At 44.8% G+C, this 21,591-nt stretch overlaps 1 protein-coding gene across 1 annotated transcript in view; it reads right to left on the bottom strand.

Annotated features, from left to right (window-relative positions):
* Kcnq1 (potassium voltage-gated channel subfamily Q member 1) overlaps positions 1 to 21,591 on the bottom strand; it is a 340,852-nt gene that overhangs the window by 235,846 nt on the left and 83,415 nt on the right. Inside the window, exons 7-10 of the mRNA XM_021200906.1 lie at positions 17,413 to 17,523; positions 16,252 to 16,347; positions 14,589 to 14,711; positions 13,521 to 13,662 (exon numbers count right to left, since the gene is read on the bottom strand). Coding sequence (XP_021056565.1) covers positions 13,521 to 13,662; positions 14,589 to 14,711; positions 16,252 to 16,347; positions 17,413 to 17,523 — 472 coding nt within the window. The remainder of the gene's footprint in view (positions 1 to 13,520; positions 13,663 to 14,588; positions 14,712 to 16,251; positions 16,348 to 17,412; positions 17,524 to 21,591) is intronic.

Genomic DNA, 21,591 nt, shown 5'->3' with positions numbered 1-21,591 from the left:
AAGTTGAAGCTCTCACTTCCAGTATTTCAGAACTGTAACAGGAGATCAGACCTTTAAACAGACAGTTAAATTGAGTCCAATTTTACTGGTGTGCCTATAAAGAAGGGGAAATTAGGACACAGAAAGAGTCCCAAAGTGTGGCTATATAGACAGAAGACACAGGGATACATTGGCCATCTGGGAGTCAAGGAGAGAGGTTTTAAGAGAAAAGCAACCTGCTGGCAGTCCAATCTCAGTCTTGTGGGCTCCTACTTTTTGAGAAGCCTCTCCATTCAGCATTTGTTTTTGACAACCTTGGCAAATAAATTTTGTGAATTCATTGCATAGAAATAAAAGTTTAAGAAAGACTTTTAGAAAACTAGCTTAAACCTAAAGCAAAATATATTTCAAGCAATGAAGAATATCATGGTATAGGCATACAAGGGAGAATGAAGGAGAGACTCTAATCTAAGATTTAAATAGAAGTGAGAGATAAACAGAATTGTTCCTGAAGCTCAGAGGAAGCTGTAGTAGTATGAGTGTAAGAAAAGCAAGGGGCAGAAAAGCATGCATGATGTGCCTTCCATGTGTTTCAAAAACAACAATAAGGCCTCTTCATGAGATATATGGTTTATTTCACTGTGTATTATATGAACATCAGGAAAACATTAGAAAATAGAATCATTGTTAATCAATGTAGGCAACAGAGGAGAAACATGCAGAAAAAGATTGTGTACATACAATATAGTCAACTGAAAATCTAAGAGTATAAGTAATACAATTTTTAAGAAAAAACATACCCTTCCACCCCCAAGATTTGGGGCATGAGGAATAAAATAGAAGATTATGGAGCACAAGAGTTGTCTGATAGGAGAGATTAAGTCTGTCATTGATGCAGCTTGGGGTTAAATTAGAGGAGACAGACACCAGATTTTTCACTGTATGCAGGATAGAAACCAACATCCTCACATTTGTTCACTGCGGTAATCATTACAGTAGACAAATAAGACTTTTCTTACCATTGTTTTAAAATTATATTTTACTTACTTTATTTTTTGTGTGTATATGTGTGCACACATACATATGTGTATGGATACATATATGCTACAGTGTGTGTGTGTGTGTGTGTGTGTGTGTGAGAGAGAGAGAGAGAGAGAGAGAGAGAGAGAGAGAGAGAGAGAGAGAGAGAAAATAACTTCCAGTAACCATTTTTCTCCTCACAGCATATGGATGCAGGGAATTGGTTTCAGGTCATCAGTCTTGGCAGAAAGTACCTTTACTTAGTGAGCTGGCCCCACAGTTGGAAACTTGATTTCATTGATGTGTAATAGATGCATAAAATGTAGATGGATCAGGGTCACATAATAATAAATAGTGGGAAACGGTTGTGGCCTCAAGAGGCATAGCTGTAAGTTGTTCCCTGAACACTACAAATTTGCCTACATTTTTAAAGAGCAGAGCTGTAAAGTAAGGGTTTAATTTCACTATTTCAGTTGGGGTAAAAAGTAAATAGAGGGAAAAAAGAAATCCAACTAATTAAATAAATAAGTAAATATATGTGGATGGATGTATAATCCATCGTCATGTATGTTTTTAACTTAGGTAGGTGGAACAGGTCACATCCCAGGTTACAAATTACAAAAGCACTGGTCTTATTTTCAGACTTTGATGCTGCAAAGGGGCTCTTTTAAGAAAACTGGAGCTTTCACAGACTGCATGCTTTCATTGGAAGCCTATTAAATGAGGGAATAAATAACGGTGATAAAAATGTATTGCTTAAAAATTAAGCAAACATTTAAAAAGAGCTCTAGATTAAAGAGAAAAAAACAAAACACAAAAAAATCAAAAAAAGGGAATGAAATTGGTCATATTTCATACCAAGCCCTGCATATCACAGCTAAAGCTGTGATCAGAGGAAAATTTATAACTCTTAAAATGTCTCTTGGTAAAGGGACTTTAAATAAGTGAACTAAATATTACCCTTAATTAAGTTATAAAAGAAAATACATAAATTAAAGATAATTAGGAAGATGGAATTAATAGATATTATAGCCCAAGATGACTAAGAAGAAAACAAATATAGACAAAGGTAATTTTTTGATAAGATAATAAACATACTATTTTAATAATTAACAGAAGAACTAAATTTCTCATGAACTTGACTAAGAAAGAACCAAAACTATAAAAGCACAGGCAAGAAAAATTTATAGAAAAGAGCATAAACTACTGAAAGAAAATTAGTTGCTACCAAGTGTCAACACAGTTGAAATGCTTCAGGAAATTACATAGCAATGAATAAATTATCCCTTAAAACATGCACTAAACTAATTTTGAATACATTACCACAGAAAAGACTAAAGGCAATTACGATTTCGTATTAGGTCCAGATGGTTATACAATTTTGTTCTGTGTAAATGTAAAAGATTTTACACTTATTGTATGTGCATGTGCATGTGAGCACATGTGCATGCAGGGTGGTGGTAGTGGGTGCACATCACAGCATGTGTGTGGAGGCCAAACGTGTAGGAATTGGCTCTCTTTTTCCAACATGTACATCCCAGTTATCAAACTCAGGTCATCAGGCTTAGCGGCAGGTATCTATACTCACTGAGCCATATTGCCAGCCACTGCTTAACCTTTAAAGAAATCATAATTCTAATGTTTTCATACTGTTTTGGAACACAAGGAGACAGATCTTGAACTGCCTGACACTGCATTCACAAAGGCATGGTGGAGCCTGTCACACACTGCTGAGCCAAGAGATTCTGTAACTTGTAGGATCAGATATCAGGGCTGTCCTTCATACTGCAAAAAGAAAGAAAAAGCCCATTCTCATAGTTTTAATGACTGATAGATCCCCAGCAAATAAGCAGATCTTCATAGATGGATATATTAGCAATTTGCATCGTTTTGCTACTTAGCAATCATAGCATCAGTATCTCCAGACAACAACAGCTTTCAAATGTATAGAATCAGTTTATAGAAGAGTTGAAAATTGCGTACAGTTTTACTTTAGATAGCCACTTTAGATAGTGAGATTGCATCACTTCTTTCTTCTGACATCAATGACTAAGGCTAAGTTTCCCTATATACTCACCAATGGAGTATTATTGGTGTCTTACTTAATAATCAAAGAAACAACCCTTGCTTATAATTGTACTCTATCATAAGTGAAACAGTTCGGCATCATTTTTTACCCTGGAATCAGTAGCATTTCCTGTTTTTAAATCTTTCATCCTCTCAATATAAAGAGCTTTAAAAAATTGAATGAAAATAATTCACTGTGTCTACAACATGGGTGGCAACTGTTTCCCCAGGTTAACACTTAAATTTTATTTTTGGTGTTTTTTTTTTTCTGTGCAAATTTTATATATTCTATTACCAGATTTGCTGAGGTACAGCTGGCATATAATAAAAGGCACGTGTTTAAATTGTAGGATTTGGTAACTTTTGACATGTGTTGAAATCGCTGCCACAATTAAGGTAATGAGCATATCCAGTGCTCCCAGGAGCTTCCTCTTGCCCTTTTGGACTTCCCCTGCCACTGCTCCACCCCTCGGTAATTATTGACCTTTCTGTCACTCTAGGTTAGACTTCATTTTCTAGAGTGCTGTGGTAACAGAAGACGACAGTATGAACTCTTTGTCTGGCTTCTTTCACTCACTGTAATTACTTGGTGATTCATCCATGTTAGGTGTATCAATAGTTCATTCCTTTGTACTTCTGAGTAGTATTCCATTGTATGGACACAGAATGACTTTGGAAAAAAACTCTCTACTCAAATGTTGACTGCTTTTGGAATGTTTCCAAAAGGAGGGAGGGAGGGAGGGAGGAAAGAGAGAGAGAGAGAGACAGACAGACAGACAGACAGACAGAGACCCATTAAACTGTTTTTCCATGTTCCTGAATCACTGTGACCATGACATGACATAAAACTGGTTGAGTTCTTTCATGTCCTCACCAATATCTGGTGAGTCTCCTTCATTTTAGGCAATTAGTAGTTATGAAGTAGAGTCTACCTTTGTGCACTTCTTCAATAACTAATGATGCTGGGCATTGTCTTGCATGCTTTCCTATATGTCTTCCTTGCTATGAAGTATTGGTTTAAACAATTTACCTACTTTTATAATGTGTTTGTTTTCAATTTAAAGTGTCTATCACATATTCTGAAGATAAATTCTTTTTTTATTTATCTGATATTTGATTGTAAAATATTTTCAGGTTTGGGACAGTGGGTCAGTGGGCAATAATGTCTGATGTGCAAACATGGAAACTGGTGTTCAAATCCCCAGCACTTACACTTTTAAAAAAACTGGCATGAATGCACACAGCTATAATCCTAGCACTGGGGGTTGGGTGGGCAGAGACAGGCAGATCCTGAGAGCGTAGTGCCCTGCCAGTCTGACTGAAACACTGAACTTCTAATTCAGTGAGAGACTGCTTGAGGAAAAGAAGGTAGAGAGAAAAAAACACCAGACACCAATCATTTGTCCTCTGCATGTGAGTTCATGGGCATGCACAACTCCACATGCACATGCAATGCACACAAAAACAGAATGCTTTCTTTCAATATCTGTCTTTTTTGCTATGTCTTTCAAAAAGCATGCTTGAGAAGCCTGGCTGACCAATTTGTTCCTAATACTCACATGCTTTTGATGCTATGTCTAAGATATCCTTAACTATATTGTTGTCGTATAAGGTTTAGCCTTTGAATTCAGTTCTATGACCATTTTGGCATTGTTTTGGGGAAATGAGGATAAAAGTTCATGCTTGAAATGAATATCCAGTTTTTCCATCTTGACTCCTCCACACAGAACAAAGCAAAACATAACCTTCACATGTGGATTAGAAAGCACCTATCAATAAATCAGCATAGTTATATAGGCTCCAAAGGAGAGCTCGTTTGTCAGATACATTTCCATGTTTCAATTCTTGTCACTTGTAGCTAGAGTTTAGAAGCAGAATTGCTTTTTGCAGAGCTACTTTGTATCTGCCACTGAACTAAATCCATATATTCCTGTGGCCAATCTGACACATCAGATTTTCTATACAGACAACCAGGAAATCTACAAATAATTCCAGTTTCATTTCTTTTCCAACTTGCTGTTTCTTACCTTATTCCAAAGGCAAGCATCTCCAACTTAAGGTTGAATAGAAATCATAACACCTGATGTTTGTACTCCTGACAGATCTTTGTTCATTGAATATGTTAACTGTTTTTTTTTTTCAATAACCTATTTCAGTCTGAGGAAACTTCTATTTTTTACTAGATTTTTGTCAAGTACTTTCTCTGCATCTTCTGAGGTAAATATGGCTTTATTTTGTCATTTATTAATATGTTTCATTCTACTAATTAAATTCAAACTAACTTTGCATTCCTGAACCCTAATTGATTCTTTTGCTTAAAATTTTTGGATTTGTGTTCACAAGTGATATTTATCTACAGTTTTCTTTTTTTATAATGTTTTTGGCTGGGTTTCCTATCAGGGTAATGCTGGTCTCAGAACTTAAAAAGAATTCCCTTCATTAAAAGAAACCAGAGTTTGCTTTTTCTTAAACATATGGCAGGATTCATCAGGAAGCAACATGGTCCCAGAATATGCTTCTCATTAGTGTGTGTGTGTGTGTGTGTGTGTGTGTGTGTGTGTGTGTGTGTGTGTGTGTATTATCCATGATATATAACTGGGTTATATCTGTCTGCATTTTACCTTTCCTAAGAAATTTTCCATTTCCTCAAAGTCGTAGAATATAGTAACAAAGAGCTGTACAGGATAGTTTTGTAGTTTTAAATCCTGTCATTTATACAGAGCTGGACATCTCACTTCTGACACTGACAAGTTGCGACATCACGCTTGCTCTTTGGTCTATCTTGTTAGTCACTTATTGATTTTCCTGGCCTTAAAAAAAAAACAACAATAGTTTCATTATTTTTTTTCCTGTTTTTAGTTTCTTACTCCCCTCGCAAATTCTTATTTTCCTTTAGTCTACTTATTTTGGTTTATTTAGCTGTTTTATAGTTCCCAGTCTGAGGCCTTCTCTGAAGTGCTTGCGTGGTGCTATATGGTCCTCTAAGAACTGTTTTAGCAGTACCCTATAAACTAGAGCGTGTTGTGTTTTCACTTTCATTTGATTTAAAACACTTGCTTTTCTCTTAGATTTCTTCTCTGACCCTGTGCTATTTGGAGACATGTTCTTTATTTTCCGTATAGTTCAAAATTTGCCATCTTCTTAATTGATTTTTAATTTAATTCTATTGTGGTAAAAGAACATATGACTTGAGTAACTTTAAGTTTATAAAGTTCCTTCACAGCTCAGAATATGGTCTGTCCTGGCATGTGCTCTCTGTGTAGCTGGCAGCCATATCTATCCTGCTGTTCTCTACCAGCATTAATTAAGTAAACTTGGTTGAAAGTATTGCTCAGATCTACATTTCTGTTGACTTTTGTGTCTAATGGTATCATCTCTAATAATAAAGACATTAAAATCCACAAAACTACTTATAGATTTTTTTCTTCTCCTTTTATACATATCATTTTCCTGGTTTTAGTTGTAAGTTGTTTTAAGAAACATCAACTCATGGAGCTGGAAAGATGGCTTAGCAGTTAGGAGAGCATACTACTCATGCAGAGGACTGTAGTTTGGTTCTTAGCACCTACAGTGGATAGCTTACAACTCCTGTAACTCCTGCTCCAGGGGATCTGATACCTCTAGTCCTATGCAGGCACCTGCAGTTATGTACATATGCCCCTCCTATAATTAAAACAGAATAATTAGTCACCAATAATTTAAGTGCTTTATATATACCTCATAGGGTCTGATGTCGAATATTTTCATCATTATTTTTCTAAACAGTCACCAATTGGGGACTTTATTTCTTCTTCAAGGGAATAAGTTTAAATGCCAGAAGTAGCATTGTTCAAAAGAGTAAAGTACTGAATAGATTTCTAACAACAACAACAACAAAAGTAAAGCTCGTAGGTCACTTTCCCATCAGATTCAAACTAGTTTGTAGAGTCTGTGTAGCAGGTGAACACCACAGTTATTGGCATAAATATTTGCCTAGAAACAACACAAACCAGTTTCAAAAGAATTTAAAATGACAGGCATTAATGCTCATGTCACAGTAAGTAGATAAAAGCAGGATTAAAACTGAGCAGTCAATGTGGACCCAACCCGGGGATGACAGTCATCAAAGTGGGGGTGCACCCACTTTGTCATCAGGACACTGGGGATAGAAGTGAGAGGCCAGGTGCGGTGCTAATAACAAGGTTCTGATCCAGGCTCAGAGCACACCCAAGAGAGGACAATTGTCCAAAACCCAACAGCCGCAAGACAGCCGATGGTTATTCTTTATCCTCTTCTCCTCTGTATATGTGCTCATGGTGAATATAATCTACTTTTCTAATCATATATATATATATATATACATACATATATACATACATACATACATATATCTTAAAACTTAAAAGTGGACAAATCTTCCACTTAAAGATATACAATATAGTGTGTAGCCTATTGGGTAGATGTGTCAGGTCAAGACAGAAATGGTTGAGTAGAACACTGCTGGAAAGATGAGAAGAGACTGGGCTCTCAGAAGTCACATGACCCTTCTAGGTGGAGAAGGGCCATTAACTACCCACACATTGGTCAGTATACTCACTGGTCATGCAGACTAGACTTGATGTAATAAACCGGAGGTGAAAAGGCAGGATCATAGTGTCATGTTCTCAAGGACAGCCTCAGGGAGAAGGGGAGTCATCAGGATACTGGGGATAAAAGCCAGAGGCCAGGTGTGGTGCTGATGAGAACCTGATTCAGAACTTACCCAAGAAGCTCTGACCAACCTTCCTGTTGGTCTCACCATAGCCTACATCCTATCAGTGAGGGAGGTTCTCTAACCCAAAGTACTGACCAACTTCCTCAGATCTCTGAGACTGCCGAGTGATTTGTGACAACTGGGAAGATTGGTAGAAGTTTCCATTAAGTCTTAGGAGCTATACACCTGAGGCCCAAAACATAAGTGCAGTGGTACAAAGAGCAGTAGGCCTCCCATTATCCTATAGTCAGGCCTGGCCCTTCCACCCTGGTGGCTCTGATGCAGCATGGTGAGAAGTCACAGAAGAGCTGTTCTTACCTCTGCAGCTGGCACTGGCCTCGCACTTGGAGTTCCCCAGGGCTAATCTATAAACCACCTGCCTCAGAGTCACATGAGTGCCTATTACAGATTCCAGGACCTCACCACAGTCAACACAGCCCACAGTACTGAGAAATGAGATGCTAAGTCTGCTGCAGATGACGTCTGGTCCCCTGTGTCGAGAGAACTTTCTCTGACATAGAGAGGAAACCTCTGTATCTCCACTCCCTGCAAGTGCCTGGGCAAGTTTGTGGAAAGGGAACACCTGCCTTGCATGTACCCTCTGGGAGCACCTGATAAACATGGCTCTGGAATCAGTCCTGAGGGCTGGTAAGAGAGCAGGTGCAGCTGGGCAGAGCACATCCAGCCTGAATCAGCTCGCCTGCAACTCAGCCTGCCCAAGTAGTCACATATGGAATCTGATGGTCCCTAAAGTAAGAAGGTGAGCCTGGAATCTTTATGAGACAAGAAGTGGTAACTGAGAACTGTACCCTCTACTTCCCAATGTAGAACTAGGCCCTATAGAGGCTGCAAATGAGTAGACTCAAGGGAAACATTAACAAAGCAAATGAAAAAGCCCACACTGGTGGGCAGGGAAATGAAGGAAATTCATTTGTCTTGGTCTATTTTTGCTGGTGAATAAAACCGAAGTTCCTTGCTTGACCTGTGTGACAGAGGCCAGCTTTCCAAGACATAAGTCTCCACTCTCAGTGCATGAGCTCTCTACAAAATCGTGTGTAAATCTGAGTCCCCAGAGACCCTGATTGTGTTCCCTGGGTTATCCTGTTTGGGAGTAATGTGGTCTCCCCCAGGAACCTTAGAGACAAAAGCTACTATGATCAAGAGTACATGGTATTAGACTACAAGCACTGCAGAGGTTGTAATTATCAATAGATGTTGCAAAAATAAACACGTTCCCATGAATCCAAAATTGATACTTGTGTTGTAAACTATGAGAGAAGTACAAGGTGTTGAGACTAAGCTGATTTAAAGCTCCACACAAGGATGCACAGAACTGGGAAATTCTAAGGTAAGTAAAGGACTGCCTCAGCAGCTGGGTAAGGCAGTGCATGAGACATACCAGCAGTTAGCAACAGCAGCAGTATGGATAGCCTGAGAAGGACATGAGATAGGCGAGGACAAGCTGAGATGGTCCAGCAGAAGATTCTAGGAGAGAGGCTTGAAAGATAGTTCAGTCTGTAAACTGCTTGCTTCACAAGGACCTTAGTTTTATCTCCAGAACCAATATAAGAAATGCATGGTGTGGTGGCATGTGTTTGCAATCCCAGCAATGTGGAAGCAGAGATAGCAAGATTCCTGGAGTTCCCTGGCCTAATTAATGAACACTAGGCCAATAAGAGACTCCATCTCCAATGAGGAGACTGTGTTCTGAGAATGATACCCAAAGTTGTCCTCTGGCCCCCACACATAAGCATATGTACACACACGGTTTCCGGTAGATATAGTAGTCACTTTGCTTGCTTGATGAAAGACATAAGCCCTCAGATTCAGTCAGTAGCACAACCCGTGATTAAAAAAAAAAAATCCACCATATTGACACATCATAGTTTAGGTAACACTAAACTCAAAGAAGAATTTTCAGAGTCACCAGGAGTGAAAAGGGCATGCACAAAGAAGTATTCCTATGTATCTTTCTCCCCAACTGAATCATCATCTAGCAGTGAGCACACAATTAAAAGATGCAACCCAGCTGCAGCTGAATGTTCACCAAGGCCAGCCCTAGAAGAAATCTGAACTTCAGGACAAAGGAGGTCCAGTTAAACCTGCAAGCAAGCCTTAGAGGTTCACATTGGTAGCAATATGAACAACTAACAAAAAGAATACAAAAAGATAAAATCAAAACACTGTGCAACACGTTCCAGGAGGTATAGGTGTGTGTGTGTACATGAGCATACATGTATACGTGTGTTTGCGTATGTGTATGTAAGTGTACATGAGCACGTGTGTACATGTGTGCTTATGTGTCTGTTTGTGTATTTGTGTGTGTCAGTGGGGGTTTGACAGTACTGAGAACACAACCAAATGTCATGGGGCTCAAGAGATGGGTCCACATGTGACAATAACCAGTGACACATCTAAAATATAATCCTGTGAGGGCCATAGAAATTCACAGCCTGCCTGGATTGGAGTGGAGGGCATCCAGCAAGCACCTCTGTCACTAACAGCTTTGTGAACTGGAAGTCAGATATGCTGCTTGACACACATCAGCAGATCTACTGCGTGTGTGAGAACAATTCAGCCTTACCCACAGTGGTGTCTCTGAATATAATGCACCCACTCCATCCCCGAGCAGTGGCTGCTAGTGTCGAGATGCCCACTAATCCTACAGTGAGTCCTTAAGATTCCTATGGACAGCAGCAGTCAAGTTACCAGGGTCAGGTTCTTTGGGCCTGAACTTGGACAATGGCTTCTCCATTAACCAGGGCCTTGGGCCTTACTCTGCACTTCTTCCTTGAACCTGAATATCAATCCCTCTTGGATGCTAGCAAGTTGAATGGCATGTGGCTTGAGTCCTCCAAGATTGAGAGACAATGCTTCTCAGGCCTAGATGGTCCCCTGAACCTTCTCTAAGCTGTTAGCATTGCTTCTGACCCCCGTAAAGGCACAAGATCCTGGCAAGAGTGGTGGTCTTTTGGGGGACTTGTAGACTTCTTTCTGCTTTCCACAGTGTTTCTTTACAGGGGGCACAGACCCATTTTTACTGCAGGGTAGCCTGGGCCCTAATGCTACCATACAAAGACCCCTTACTTTACCTGCTTCCACCAGTCCATTTCCACCACACCGGCACACATCTCTTAGGTGAGCTTAGTAGAGTGTCCTTAGGACACATGTGTGTCCTCGGGAGGTCCCGGCATGATTCTGGGTCTCTGTTAGTCATCTTTAGTTGGGACCAGCACTGCAGCTCACTTCTACCCACTATATGCTAAAAGGACAGTATACAGGTGGATTTTTTGCACACCATGAACAGGTTGAGTGTCCTCTGCAAAGACAAGATGATGGCTTCCTAGTTCTAATACACAAATGAGGTCCAAGTCCCGGTTTGGCCTGGCACTAGAAGTCAGTGTGTCTGCTTGGGATCTGCCTCGTGGGAGCAGGCACTCTGGGGCTTTCCCAGTGATGGCATCCCTCCCTCCCCGCCTGGGATTAGCACCTCGTCTCCATGCCAGAGTGCTCAAGATTCCCAAGAGTCTCTTGGGTAAGGAGATTTGGGTGTATCAGGTAACCTGTGGAGTAGGGGTTGCCCCAGGTCCTTAGAGGGGCCAGACCAGTGGTTCATTCTCTAAAATCTGGTGGCTCTGAACTAGGCTGACTTATCTCATTAACAGAAAGAAACGGCACGGTGTGGGAGCATTCCACAAGCAGTGCTGCTTTCTCTGCTCGTGCACCTCATTAACATGCCACAGACATCACTGCGGACTTCATAACACTAAGCAGGCTGAATGGACGGCAGGGACACTGCTGCCCCGTATTCAGAAAACATCGAGTGATGCTTCTCCTGGGCAGGCACAGGGCTGCATCCCTGCCGCCTCTGCTCACGCCCAACCTGCCCATTAGCATTAGCAGAAAGCCCCTATTTGCATTGAGACAATGGTCCTACCCCTGAAGCAGAGCTGCAGGGGCACTGGGCATTTGTTGGCACAATTGCCCTTTGTGCCCGCTCCAGTGGGCAGGCGGGGAGTATGTCCCAGGGGCTCATGGAGATGTGGCCAGCCCTGAGCCAAATCCCCATGCCATCTGATGAGGACGCAGCAGCTTGGCGCTCAGTAAAGTGGGGCCCAGGCTGGGTCCTGACAGACGGGATGCCTAAGATAGCCTTCGAGTGCATAGAACAGCCATGGCCCCTTTCTTGAACACTTCCCACCCTCCTGCCAAGATGTAGTGGCGGGAAAAATGACACGGGACACAGATCAGCTGCCCTTGGACAAGCTGGACTTGGTAGGCTGGGGCCCAGACACTTGTCAGAAGAAAGTTGAGGAATAATACTGTTGGTCACCCTCTGCTATACCTGAAATTATCCTTACAACTGCCAATGAGCTGGAAGTTTCTGGAGGATCCTGGACCATTCTACTTAGTCACAAAACATTCTGGCAGGTCCCAGGCACTGGGAAGAAGTCTGAGAAGGGAGAGACACACCTACATGACAGCAGAGTGGAGGGACAGAGTGTCAACTCAGGAGCCACTGCTACATACACACTGTTGGTCTCAACCCTTAGTTCCCACTCTACCAAGCATCCAATATCAGTGCCTCCTTCCTGCCAGGCACAAGACCTAGGCACATGACACATGAGGCTGGGCCTGACTCTCAGTGGCCCAGATCCTGAAAGGAGTATCTAGTCTCCAACAGGAGACTGTACATCCACATCTGGGACCAGAAGTGTGAGAATCCCAGACTCACAGAGCCCTGTCTCCTGGGACAATGCTTATGTCTTCATAGTGGAAACAGCACCTGTCCCTCCTGAGACGTCTCTCTCGTAAGGAGACCTTTTACTCCTGTTGTGGCCCCCTTCCAGTCCAGAGGAAGGATATGAAAAGAGTGCCCTTGCCTATCTGCTCTGTAACTGGTGACCCAGAGGCACTTCTAGGAGCATGCCCTATTCTCACTGCATGGTCTGGAAAATATGCTTACCCTCTCGGAGTTCCCTTTTCACAGAGCCTCACTATGACCTGACAGAGGAAAAACTAACTAGGGCCCAAGCATGCAAACCTTTCACAGTCTTATCACTATGTCCCATGAGCCTGGCCTCATCCAGGCCATGGAAGGAAGGATACAGGGATATGAGATGGTGATACTAGATACAAACCCAGGGTTATATAAGAAATGTGTTCATCAAGACATTGACCCCTGCAAAATGCCCTCATGATTTTACCAGCTAGCCATTGGTCCTCCAGGTCCTTCAGAGACTTCATCTTTACCACCCTCACCTCTGGGCTTCCCCATCAGTGGGAAAACCTCCAAGAGGTCACCACAGCCATTTTTCAAACAAAGTCCTTGGGTGCTAAAAAAAGAGAAGCCCAGTGAATAGAACACACATGTCACCTTCCCTCTTGTGGCCAGGTCAGGCCATGCTGACCCTCAACATTCTAAACCAGTAGTAGGTATCCTCTCAACAGACTGCATAGCAATTATCACCTGAAAAAGACTAGGGGAGCACGGCTTCAAAGCAGCCAGAAGCTTCTAGGTCTATTCCAGTAGCAGAGACCTCAAGACATGCTTGGTTTCCAAGGTAGGCAAGTGACTATGTATGTGCTATGGGGCCTTATGAACAGAGTGCCAGGGGAGGACTAGGGACAAGTGGCATGGAAGCTCCCTACAGCCAGGTTGGCCCTGCTGCAGGGTCAGCACTGAAATGTCCTGCCCCTGCACTCATGGTAGCTTGCTTACCTGAGCTGTCATAGCCATCAATGGAGAAATGGTCTGGCCTCCGATCCTCTGGGGGATCATAAGTGATGTGAGGGATGTTGAACATCTTCTCTCCAGGACTCATCCCGTTATCCTTATCCAGCTTGAACTTCTTCTTCTTTACCTAAAAAGTCCACAAGAGGAGTGGCAGTTCATGAGCACTTTCTGCCAGATCTTTAACCCACCCCAGAACACCCGGGGGGGGTCCTGAATCCAGGCTTGAAACATATACCCTTGAGGGAACTTGGGTCAGGGGGTTGAGCTCCAGTGTCTGCAAATATTGATGAGATGGGGCTTCAGTGTGCTAGTGTTGCTGGAGGGTTTCCTGGGGTTGCTTGGCCCAGTGTGGCCCTCTATGAGCCACAGCCTAAGAAAGGCAAGCAAACAAAAAACAAACAAAAACCCAGTAGACTGTAAATATGCAAGCTTGCACCAGGGCAGTAGGGCTGAAGGCCAAGGTGACAAAGAAGCACTGGAACCTCTTTAAAGAGGTCTCTCAGAGAAAGTGGGGAAGCAGGTTGTGTGAAACCAGGGAGAGGGAAGTGCAAGTTCAAATGTCCAGTGACAGTTGGATGCTGGGAAGGTTGTCTTTTCAAGGAGGGAGGGCAGGAAATGGAAGAGTCCCAACCTTTTCCTCACTGCTCCGGGCCAATGGCAGGAATCTTGCTCACAGCTACTGGAACTTGACTCTGTGGACTAGAGCTCCAATACTTTCCTGTTCTGTCTGGTTTACCCAGTAAGGAAAGCCCAGCACCAGGGTCCTCTCAAGAGCTTCCTTCCAGCCGCTGATAGGGCTGGCCGCTCCTATTTCAGAAGCACTCTCTTTAGACCTATCATATCCTGGCCTTGGCAGTCCAATCTGGCTCCAAGGGTGGAGGAAATGAAGTCAACAGGGAACAGGCATGGAGTAGACTTCCTCTGACTTCAGTATGATGTGGGTACACTAATGAACAGTACACTGAGTGGCAGTGCCAGTCTTATACACCACCTCTCCAGCTTCCTGTCTGCTAATATGTAGTTCCCATCCTGGTGGCCAATGAGACTGCTTACCATGACAGACTTTTTAGGCTTAGGGCTGGGGGACAGCAGCGTGTGGCTCCGAGCAGGCTTCCGGACATAGATCTTCCAAGTGGCTGAGTCGGGGTTCTCAGCGGCATAGCACCTCCATGCAGTCTGAAATCAGACGAGGAGAAAGGAGAGAGGGCTCATTGGTTCAGTCACTCAGTGGTACCTCTCAAAAAATCTTCATGTCCTCCCCAAGCCCCAAGCCCAGCTTGTTCCAAGGCCCCTTCCCTGACAGCGAGGCTTGGCCCTCTAGAGCTAGGAAGGAGATGGCCTCGTGCATTAACTTTCTTGTACCTGAACCACTCCTAAAGAGAGCCTTGAGCAAGCCCCAGACATACAGAGATGCTCAACTAAGGCAGAGTTAGATAACCAGACTTGACTCAGAGGACAGTGGAAAGGGACTGCCTGAGCCTTTGTGAGCACCAGTGGGCTGTGGAGGGGTAGAGTCCCAGGGACCAGTGGGTGATGAGGCCTCCTGGGCTTTCAAGGGCTTGTCTGTGGCTATGAGGTGTCTCTGGTCACTACAGGTGAAACTCTTGGCCAACATTCTAGAGGGAAATGCTCTCCCCATAGTCATCACATCAAGATGACCTGGGGAAGACACTGGAGGGGCCTAAATGAGCCAAGGGAGAAGAAGGGGTTAGGAACAGATACCAAAGCCTCTTATGGGGACATATCATGGTGGCTCTGTCATTATAGGCCCTATGGGCATGAGAAAGTAAAACCAGTTGAAAGTTCTCTATGCTGGCAAGGCTTCTGAGTGATAGCCCCACGCTATGACAGCAACCTAGCATAGACACAAAATCCAGGCAGGGATACTTATAACCTGGGACAGTTTGCAGCCCCTTCCAAGGGCTTTATGTCCCATGTATACCCTATCTGGGCAGCTCCATACCTCATGCAGCCTGCAGCTCTTCCTAGCACACTCCATGTTGCCTGTGTTTCCAACTCCCACCAGCAAGATCCCTGGCACATCTTCCACTGTGGGCATAGCTTCTGAAGGAGTCTTGTCCACAGACCATGCGGTTCCTGAGCAGTGGCCTCTGTGCTCAGCCGAGGAACTAAATAACTGCCTGGCTATGTTAATGTGGCCAAGGCGGGTTAGTGGGTCTGATTTAAGGTTTTCCCAGAATGTGAAGCTGTGGGGTCAAGCCAGGCCTGGGAAAGCCCACAACTGCAACTGCTGGCCTCATGGCTGCTGCTGTCAGTGGCCAGGCAGATGGCTCTGAAAGGGCATCAGAGGAACAAGCTGGGGCCCAGAACTGTGCTAGAAGCTTAGATAAGCCCACAAGAGCTACGAGCTTTGAGAAGGGCCACCCCTCATCCAGGGTTCTGCCCAGATGAGAGAAGTCAGGAAACTGAGGCTGACCAGCAGAGTACAGACTGGCTAAGTAGCCATGGTCAGGCCTTGCCCTAGTCTGCAAGTATGGCCCTCAGTGGGAACAGCACGAGGAATGGTGGTCCTGCATCCCTTTGCCTACCCTATCATCCAAATAGTGAGAACTTTCCCAGAGAGCCACCTCACCATGGGAAGAGCCACAGCAAAAGGATCCATGCCTCTCAAGCAGTGGGCATGGCTGGGAGTGGTTCCGACACCCAGACAGATGTAAGTACACAGCACTGACAGCCTGCCAGGCACACCACATACCTGGATGAGTGAGGCTGCGGCTGGGATCTGCCGGTTGAAGTGCTTCTGCCTCTGCTTCTGCTGGACCTTCAGTGCGAACCCAGAGCCAAGTATCCCCTGGTAAGGGACAGAAGGTGCCCACTGTTACGCAAGCCATGCTGGCCAGTGCCCAGCAGAGGACGAGGGTCTCAAGGAAGAGCAAGAAGCAAAAGCATCTGGATACCAGGTTTGCACAGTGCCCAGGGCTGTGGCCAGGCAGGCACTATCAGAAGATGGGTTTGAGACAAGCAGAGGCCACATGCGGGCAGTCTCCAGGCTCAGCCTGCCTGGCCTTGCCAGCTGGGGAAGCAGAATCCATTTCTCAGGGTTGGCTCAACATGAAGCTTGGCTCTAGAAGAGACCTGAGACTCTACACATTTCTTGGCACCACCTGTGGGAAGCCAGGTAATTTAGCCATCAGCCTGTGCCCCTGGGGCAGAGGAACCCTAACCCTAGGGGAGAGGGAGTTTGAGGCTGTCCTCAGCAAGAAGCCTACAGCTACTGTAGCCAGGGTGGCCAGGGGCAGCAGTGGCAGAGATGGAGTACTGTCTCAGCAGCTGGGGACCATGCAGGGGACACACACCATGTGTCATGACCCATATATATGTGTCACACCTGCACATATAACAGACACTTGAACACATATCTCCCATGTGTTACAAAAACTCATGAAACATAAATACTCTATGGATATGGAACATATGTGCAAATAGGTATATACATGACATACATGAAATCACAAACACATACACATACATATGTATACATGTACACATAAATAGCACATATGGTAAACATGCTATTCAAATGTAATAGACACTTGTACATGTAACACATGCATATAGTATATACATACAACACATATAAGACACACCTACAATGACAGATATACACAAGTAACCAGTATTTGTCCCATATAGCACACATGTGTAGACATACGTTTGTGAGTTTTGGAAAAGTCACAAGACAGAGCCACTCCTGGCTGTAGAGCAGACCTGCAGGTTCTGCCCAGTCTGCTCCCCTGTACCTTGCCGCTTCTGTGAAGTGCCACAACAAGGCCTCCTTACTCTACTTCAAGGAATGCCTAGGAGTTGGGGCAAGGGTGAGTGGGAAACAAGGGAGAGGGGTCTTAATAGTACCCACCGCTGGGAGTGCAAAGAAGGATATGGCGAAGACAGAGAAACAGGAGGCGATGGTCTTCCCAACCCACGTCTGAGGTACCTTATCCCCGTAGCCAATGGTAGTGACTGTGACCTGCAAGGAAGAAGGACTGCAGTCAGTGGCGGGCTGGCTGAGAGCCTCAGAAAAGACGCCTGCCAGCCCCAACACAGCAGCTTGATGACAAGAGAGACCAACTTGAAACCCTGCCTACCAGGATAGTGAGGCATGGTTCTGAGAAAATACCAGGAACAGCAATATGGTGAGTTGGTTCAAGTTTCTGAGTCTCCCAAGTCCCTCAACTCTGATTACCACAGATGGCACAGCCCTAGGGTTGCAGACAGATTGGGGTGTGCAGGACAGGCAAAGAGCTCAGGAGCCCACCCACAGGGACCAGGCTTCCTGTCCCATCCCAAAGATTCCCTCTCCTGGCCACCAAAGTTGCAGTGCACTGGCCCCCAGGAGGCCGGAAGCTCCCACTGAGGCCAGCGGTCCACAAAGCCCCAGGATGGAGTTGACATGCCGCTTCCTGCCACCAGCCCAGGGATCCAGATGTTTTATTTTTCCTTTTCAGAAAGAATAAGACAAGGCTCTAGCCTTCTTCTTAGTGGGAGAGCAGCATCCAGGGTGTACAGTGGGACAATAGGAGTGAGGGACTGCCCCCCTGCCATCCCCTGCTGACATCTGAGGTTTGCTCCTGGGGCCTCTGATGAGGGACTTAGGGGCCCACCCTGGCTGTGCCTAACTGCTAGGTCACACCATGAGGCTGCCTTGGGCCTCCTGGGAGAACAGGGTGGTTACATTCACTAACACGCAGCCCTCGGGGTCACAACACACTGTCCAGCTCAGGCCCCGAGTGAAGGCAGATCAGTGTGATGGGAGACCCTGTCCACTCAAGGTCTTTATAAAGCCTGATCACTCTAGACACCTCAGCTGTCACCCCTTGGGGGCCAGGTGACAACCACCCAGCCAAGACCTACATGCGAACCCCTAAGTGAACCTCTGCCCAATAGGGTCAACAAAGATGGGGCCTGGGGAACACCACTTAAAAGACTCCAACCGAAGTGAGGCCCAGAGAGGAAGGCTCAAGATCCCCACACCATCTGAGCCCACAGCCATGACTACCCACTCCATTCCTAGATGGACTTCCGTGGACCACAGCTGTTCCCCAGGGACCACTGCAGGGGAGGGGAAGGCAAGAGAGGCATGGGGGTCAGTAGTTAATATGTACATATGAGTGGGCATAGAGGTAGGTGCTCACAGCCTAGGCAAGCACTCTGACCAACTTCAGCAGGGGAGCAGAGGACAAGGACCGCAAGCGTGACCCCACAGTGCCAAGTCTGTCGCTCTGGCCAGTATGTTAACAGGTCATGAAGCAACAGGTCAATTTTTCCTGGATGGCAAACAACAGAGCAGGCCACAGCTGGGCCCAGGCCACCGCTGGGCCACCCTTCAGTGCTGTACCATGCTATAGAGGCTGCATCCTGGTGTTTTCTCCCAATTACCCACATGAAATCTTCCCCACAATGTCATTATCCTTAAGCAAATCCACACCCTACATGAACAGAGGACATAGTGAACCATCATGGCTGGGCCCTTTAAAGGGACCACCCTGGTCTACATATGTGGGCATACAGTTGTAAACATGCCTCACATGGAGACAAGGACACCCATTCACACTCGTATGCACACAAGGGAACATGCACCACTGAGTGAGCTGAGGTACCACGAGGGTGCACATAACACACTGCATAAGTTCACAAATGGGTCTAGAGGTTATACCCAGGACTGACAGCCAAGGCACATGCTGTCCAGACATACACACACCTGAAACCACTCACATAATGTAAGTTGAAGACAAGCCACTCCAGGGACTGAGGGCATGGCTGCCAGCAGGCTGCTGGATGAGAAGGCTCAAGAGAGCTGAAGCTCCTAACTAGTGATGTCTTCCCAGAGGGTGTGCACCCCACATGTGAGAACTAACCCACAGCTGCCTTCTCTAGGGCGCCGGGCACACGACAGGAGCTACTTGTGAAAGCAGACCTGAGCTGGAGCCAGCAAGAGTTCAAGATCATCTGGGATATATGGCTTATTTGAGGCTAGCCTTGGCTACATGAAACCCCATCCAAAAAATGGGGGATGGGGAAGAAAACATCTACAAAGGTGGAGGGAGAATGGCCTAGAGAGCAAGCTGGGAAGAAGCACGGGTGACTTGAGAGGAAACTCCTTATGTAGGTAAAAATGCCTGAGGCCATGCCTTCTCCCTACAGGCTTAGCAGTCCCTCCACTCCTTGAATCAGTAGGAGAAAGGGCCCAGGGCAGTGGTCCTGAGTGCTGGTCAGCCATCTGTTGGAGGGCACCTAACCACTAGGACCCTCTTTCTCCTGGGCCACTACAGAGCTCTTAATCTAGCTCATGAGGCCTCTCTCCCAGGTGGCCTGTCCCTGTCAAGTTGTTTTTCCCCAAGTCACAGACTCAGCAACTCAGGAATGGATCATTTTATAGAGCTGTTTGGAACTTGTCCCCAATGGCTAGATCTGCAAGTCTCCTGGGCCAATGAACAGAGGGGACCTTTCAAGGACCTAACCAACAATAGGTCGCCTGAGTCATACACACTTGAGTTCATAGATTGCTGTCCCAGTGACAGAACCTGTCGGGCAGGCTCTGTATGGTTCATGGCCCTCCTCATCCCCCTGAACAGGCCCCTAAGAGACTGGGAAGGATTTTCAGAACTAATGGCACCTAGTCTCCTCCTTTTGAGTCTAGAGGTAGCCTGGCTGAGAATCTCCAAACATAACCATTCCTGAAGCTCACCTTCCGCATGCTCACTGACTTAACTCATCTATATCTATTAACTAGATGTGCCCAAAGAGGCTAGTTAGCATGCCCAGGGCTCCACAGCTGATGTCTGGTGGACATGAGAGGTGAGTCCAGCTTGGTCTCCATGTTGGCCTCACAGCGTGTCAACCTCGTATCTTATGTTTCACTACTTCCTGATGCTGTCTGCTTCCTCCTGGTGAAAGGGTTTCTGGGACGCTCTATTCCTGAGATTTGCACAGGCAACTCCTCAATAACATGAGTTCAACTCATGTATTAGCACTACCTAACCTGCTGAGTCTGTATAATAACTCTAGGCACTGCTTACTGAATAGCAGATACTAAAAGATGGGCATGCTTTGTAGAGACATCATCATTCTATAAGGCCCAACTTGAGGTCAGGCATGGTGATTCCCCCAGAGGTTCTTTTATTGTTGAGAATAGTTTTTGCTATCCTAGGTTTCTTGTTATTCCAGATGAATTTGCAAATTGCCNTTTCTAATTCAGTGAAGAATTGAATTGGAATTTTGATGGGGATTGCATTGAATTTGTAGATTGCTTNCGGCAGGATAGTCATTTTTACTATATTAATCCTGCTGATCCGTGAGCATGGGAGATCCTTCCATTTTTTGAGATCTTCTTCAATTTCTTTCTTCGGAGACTTGGAAGTTTTTGTCATACAGATCTTTCACTTCCTTAGTTAAAGTCACACCAAGGTATTTTATATTTTTTGTGACTACTGTGAAGGGTGTTGTTTCCCTAATTACTTTCTCCTCCTGTTTGTCCTTTGTGTAGAGAAAGGCCATTGATTTGTTTGAGTTGATTTTTATATCCAGTTACTGCACTGAAGCTGTTTATCAAGTTTAGGAGTTCTCTGGTGGAATTTTTAGGGTCACTTATATATACAATCATATCATCTGCAAATAGTGATATTTTGACTTCTTCCTTTCCAATTTGTATCCCCTTGATCTCCTTTAGTTGTCAAATTGCTCTGGCTAGGACTTCAAGTACAATATTGAATAGGTAGGGAGAAAGTGGGCATTGTCTAGTCCCTGATTTTAGTGGGATCGCCTCCAGCTTCTTTCCATTTACTTTGATGTTGGCTACTGGTTTGCTGTAGATTGCTTTTATTATGTTTAAGTGTGGGCCTTGAATTCCTTATCTTTCCAAGACTTTTATCATGAAGGGGTGTTGGATTTTGTCAAATGCTTTCTCAGCATCTAACGAGATGATCATGTGGTTTTTGTCCTTGAGTTTGTTTATATAGTGGATTATGTTGATGGATTTCCGTACATTAAACCATCCCTGCATCCCTGGGATGAAGCCTACTTGGTCATGATGGATGAT

The sequence above is a fragment of the Mus pahari genome, chromosome 1, assembly GCF_900095145.1.
Source record: "Mus pahari chromosome 1, PAHARI_EIJ_v1.1, whole genome shotgun sequence".
In the NCBI taxonomy this organism is placed as follows: Eukaryota; Metazoa; Chordata; class Mammalia; order Rodentia; family Muridae; genus Mus; species Mus pahari.
The sequence above is the reverse complement of the archived record's forward strand: the minus strand, read 5'-3'. Positions and strand labels throughout refer to the sequence as shown.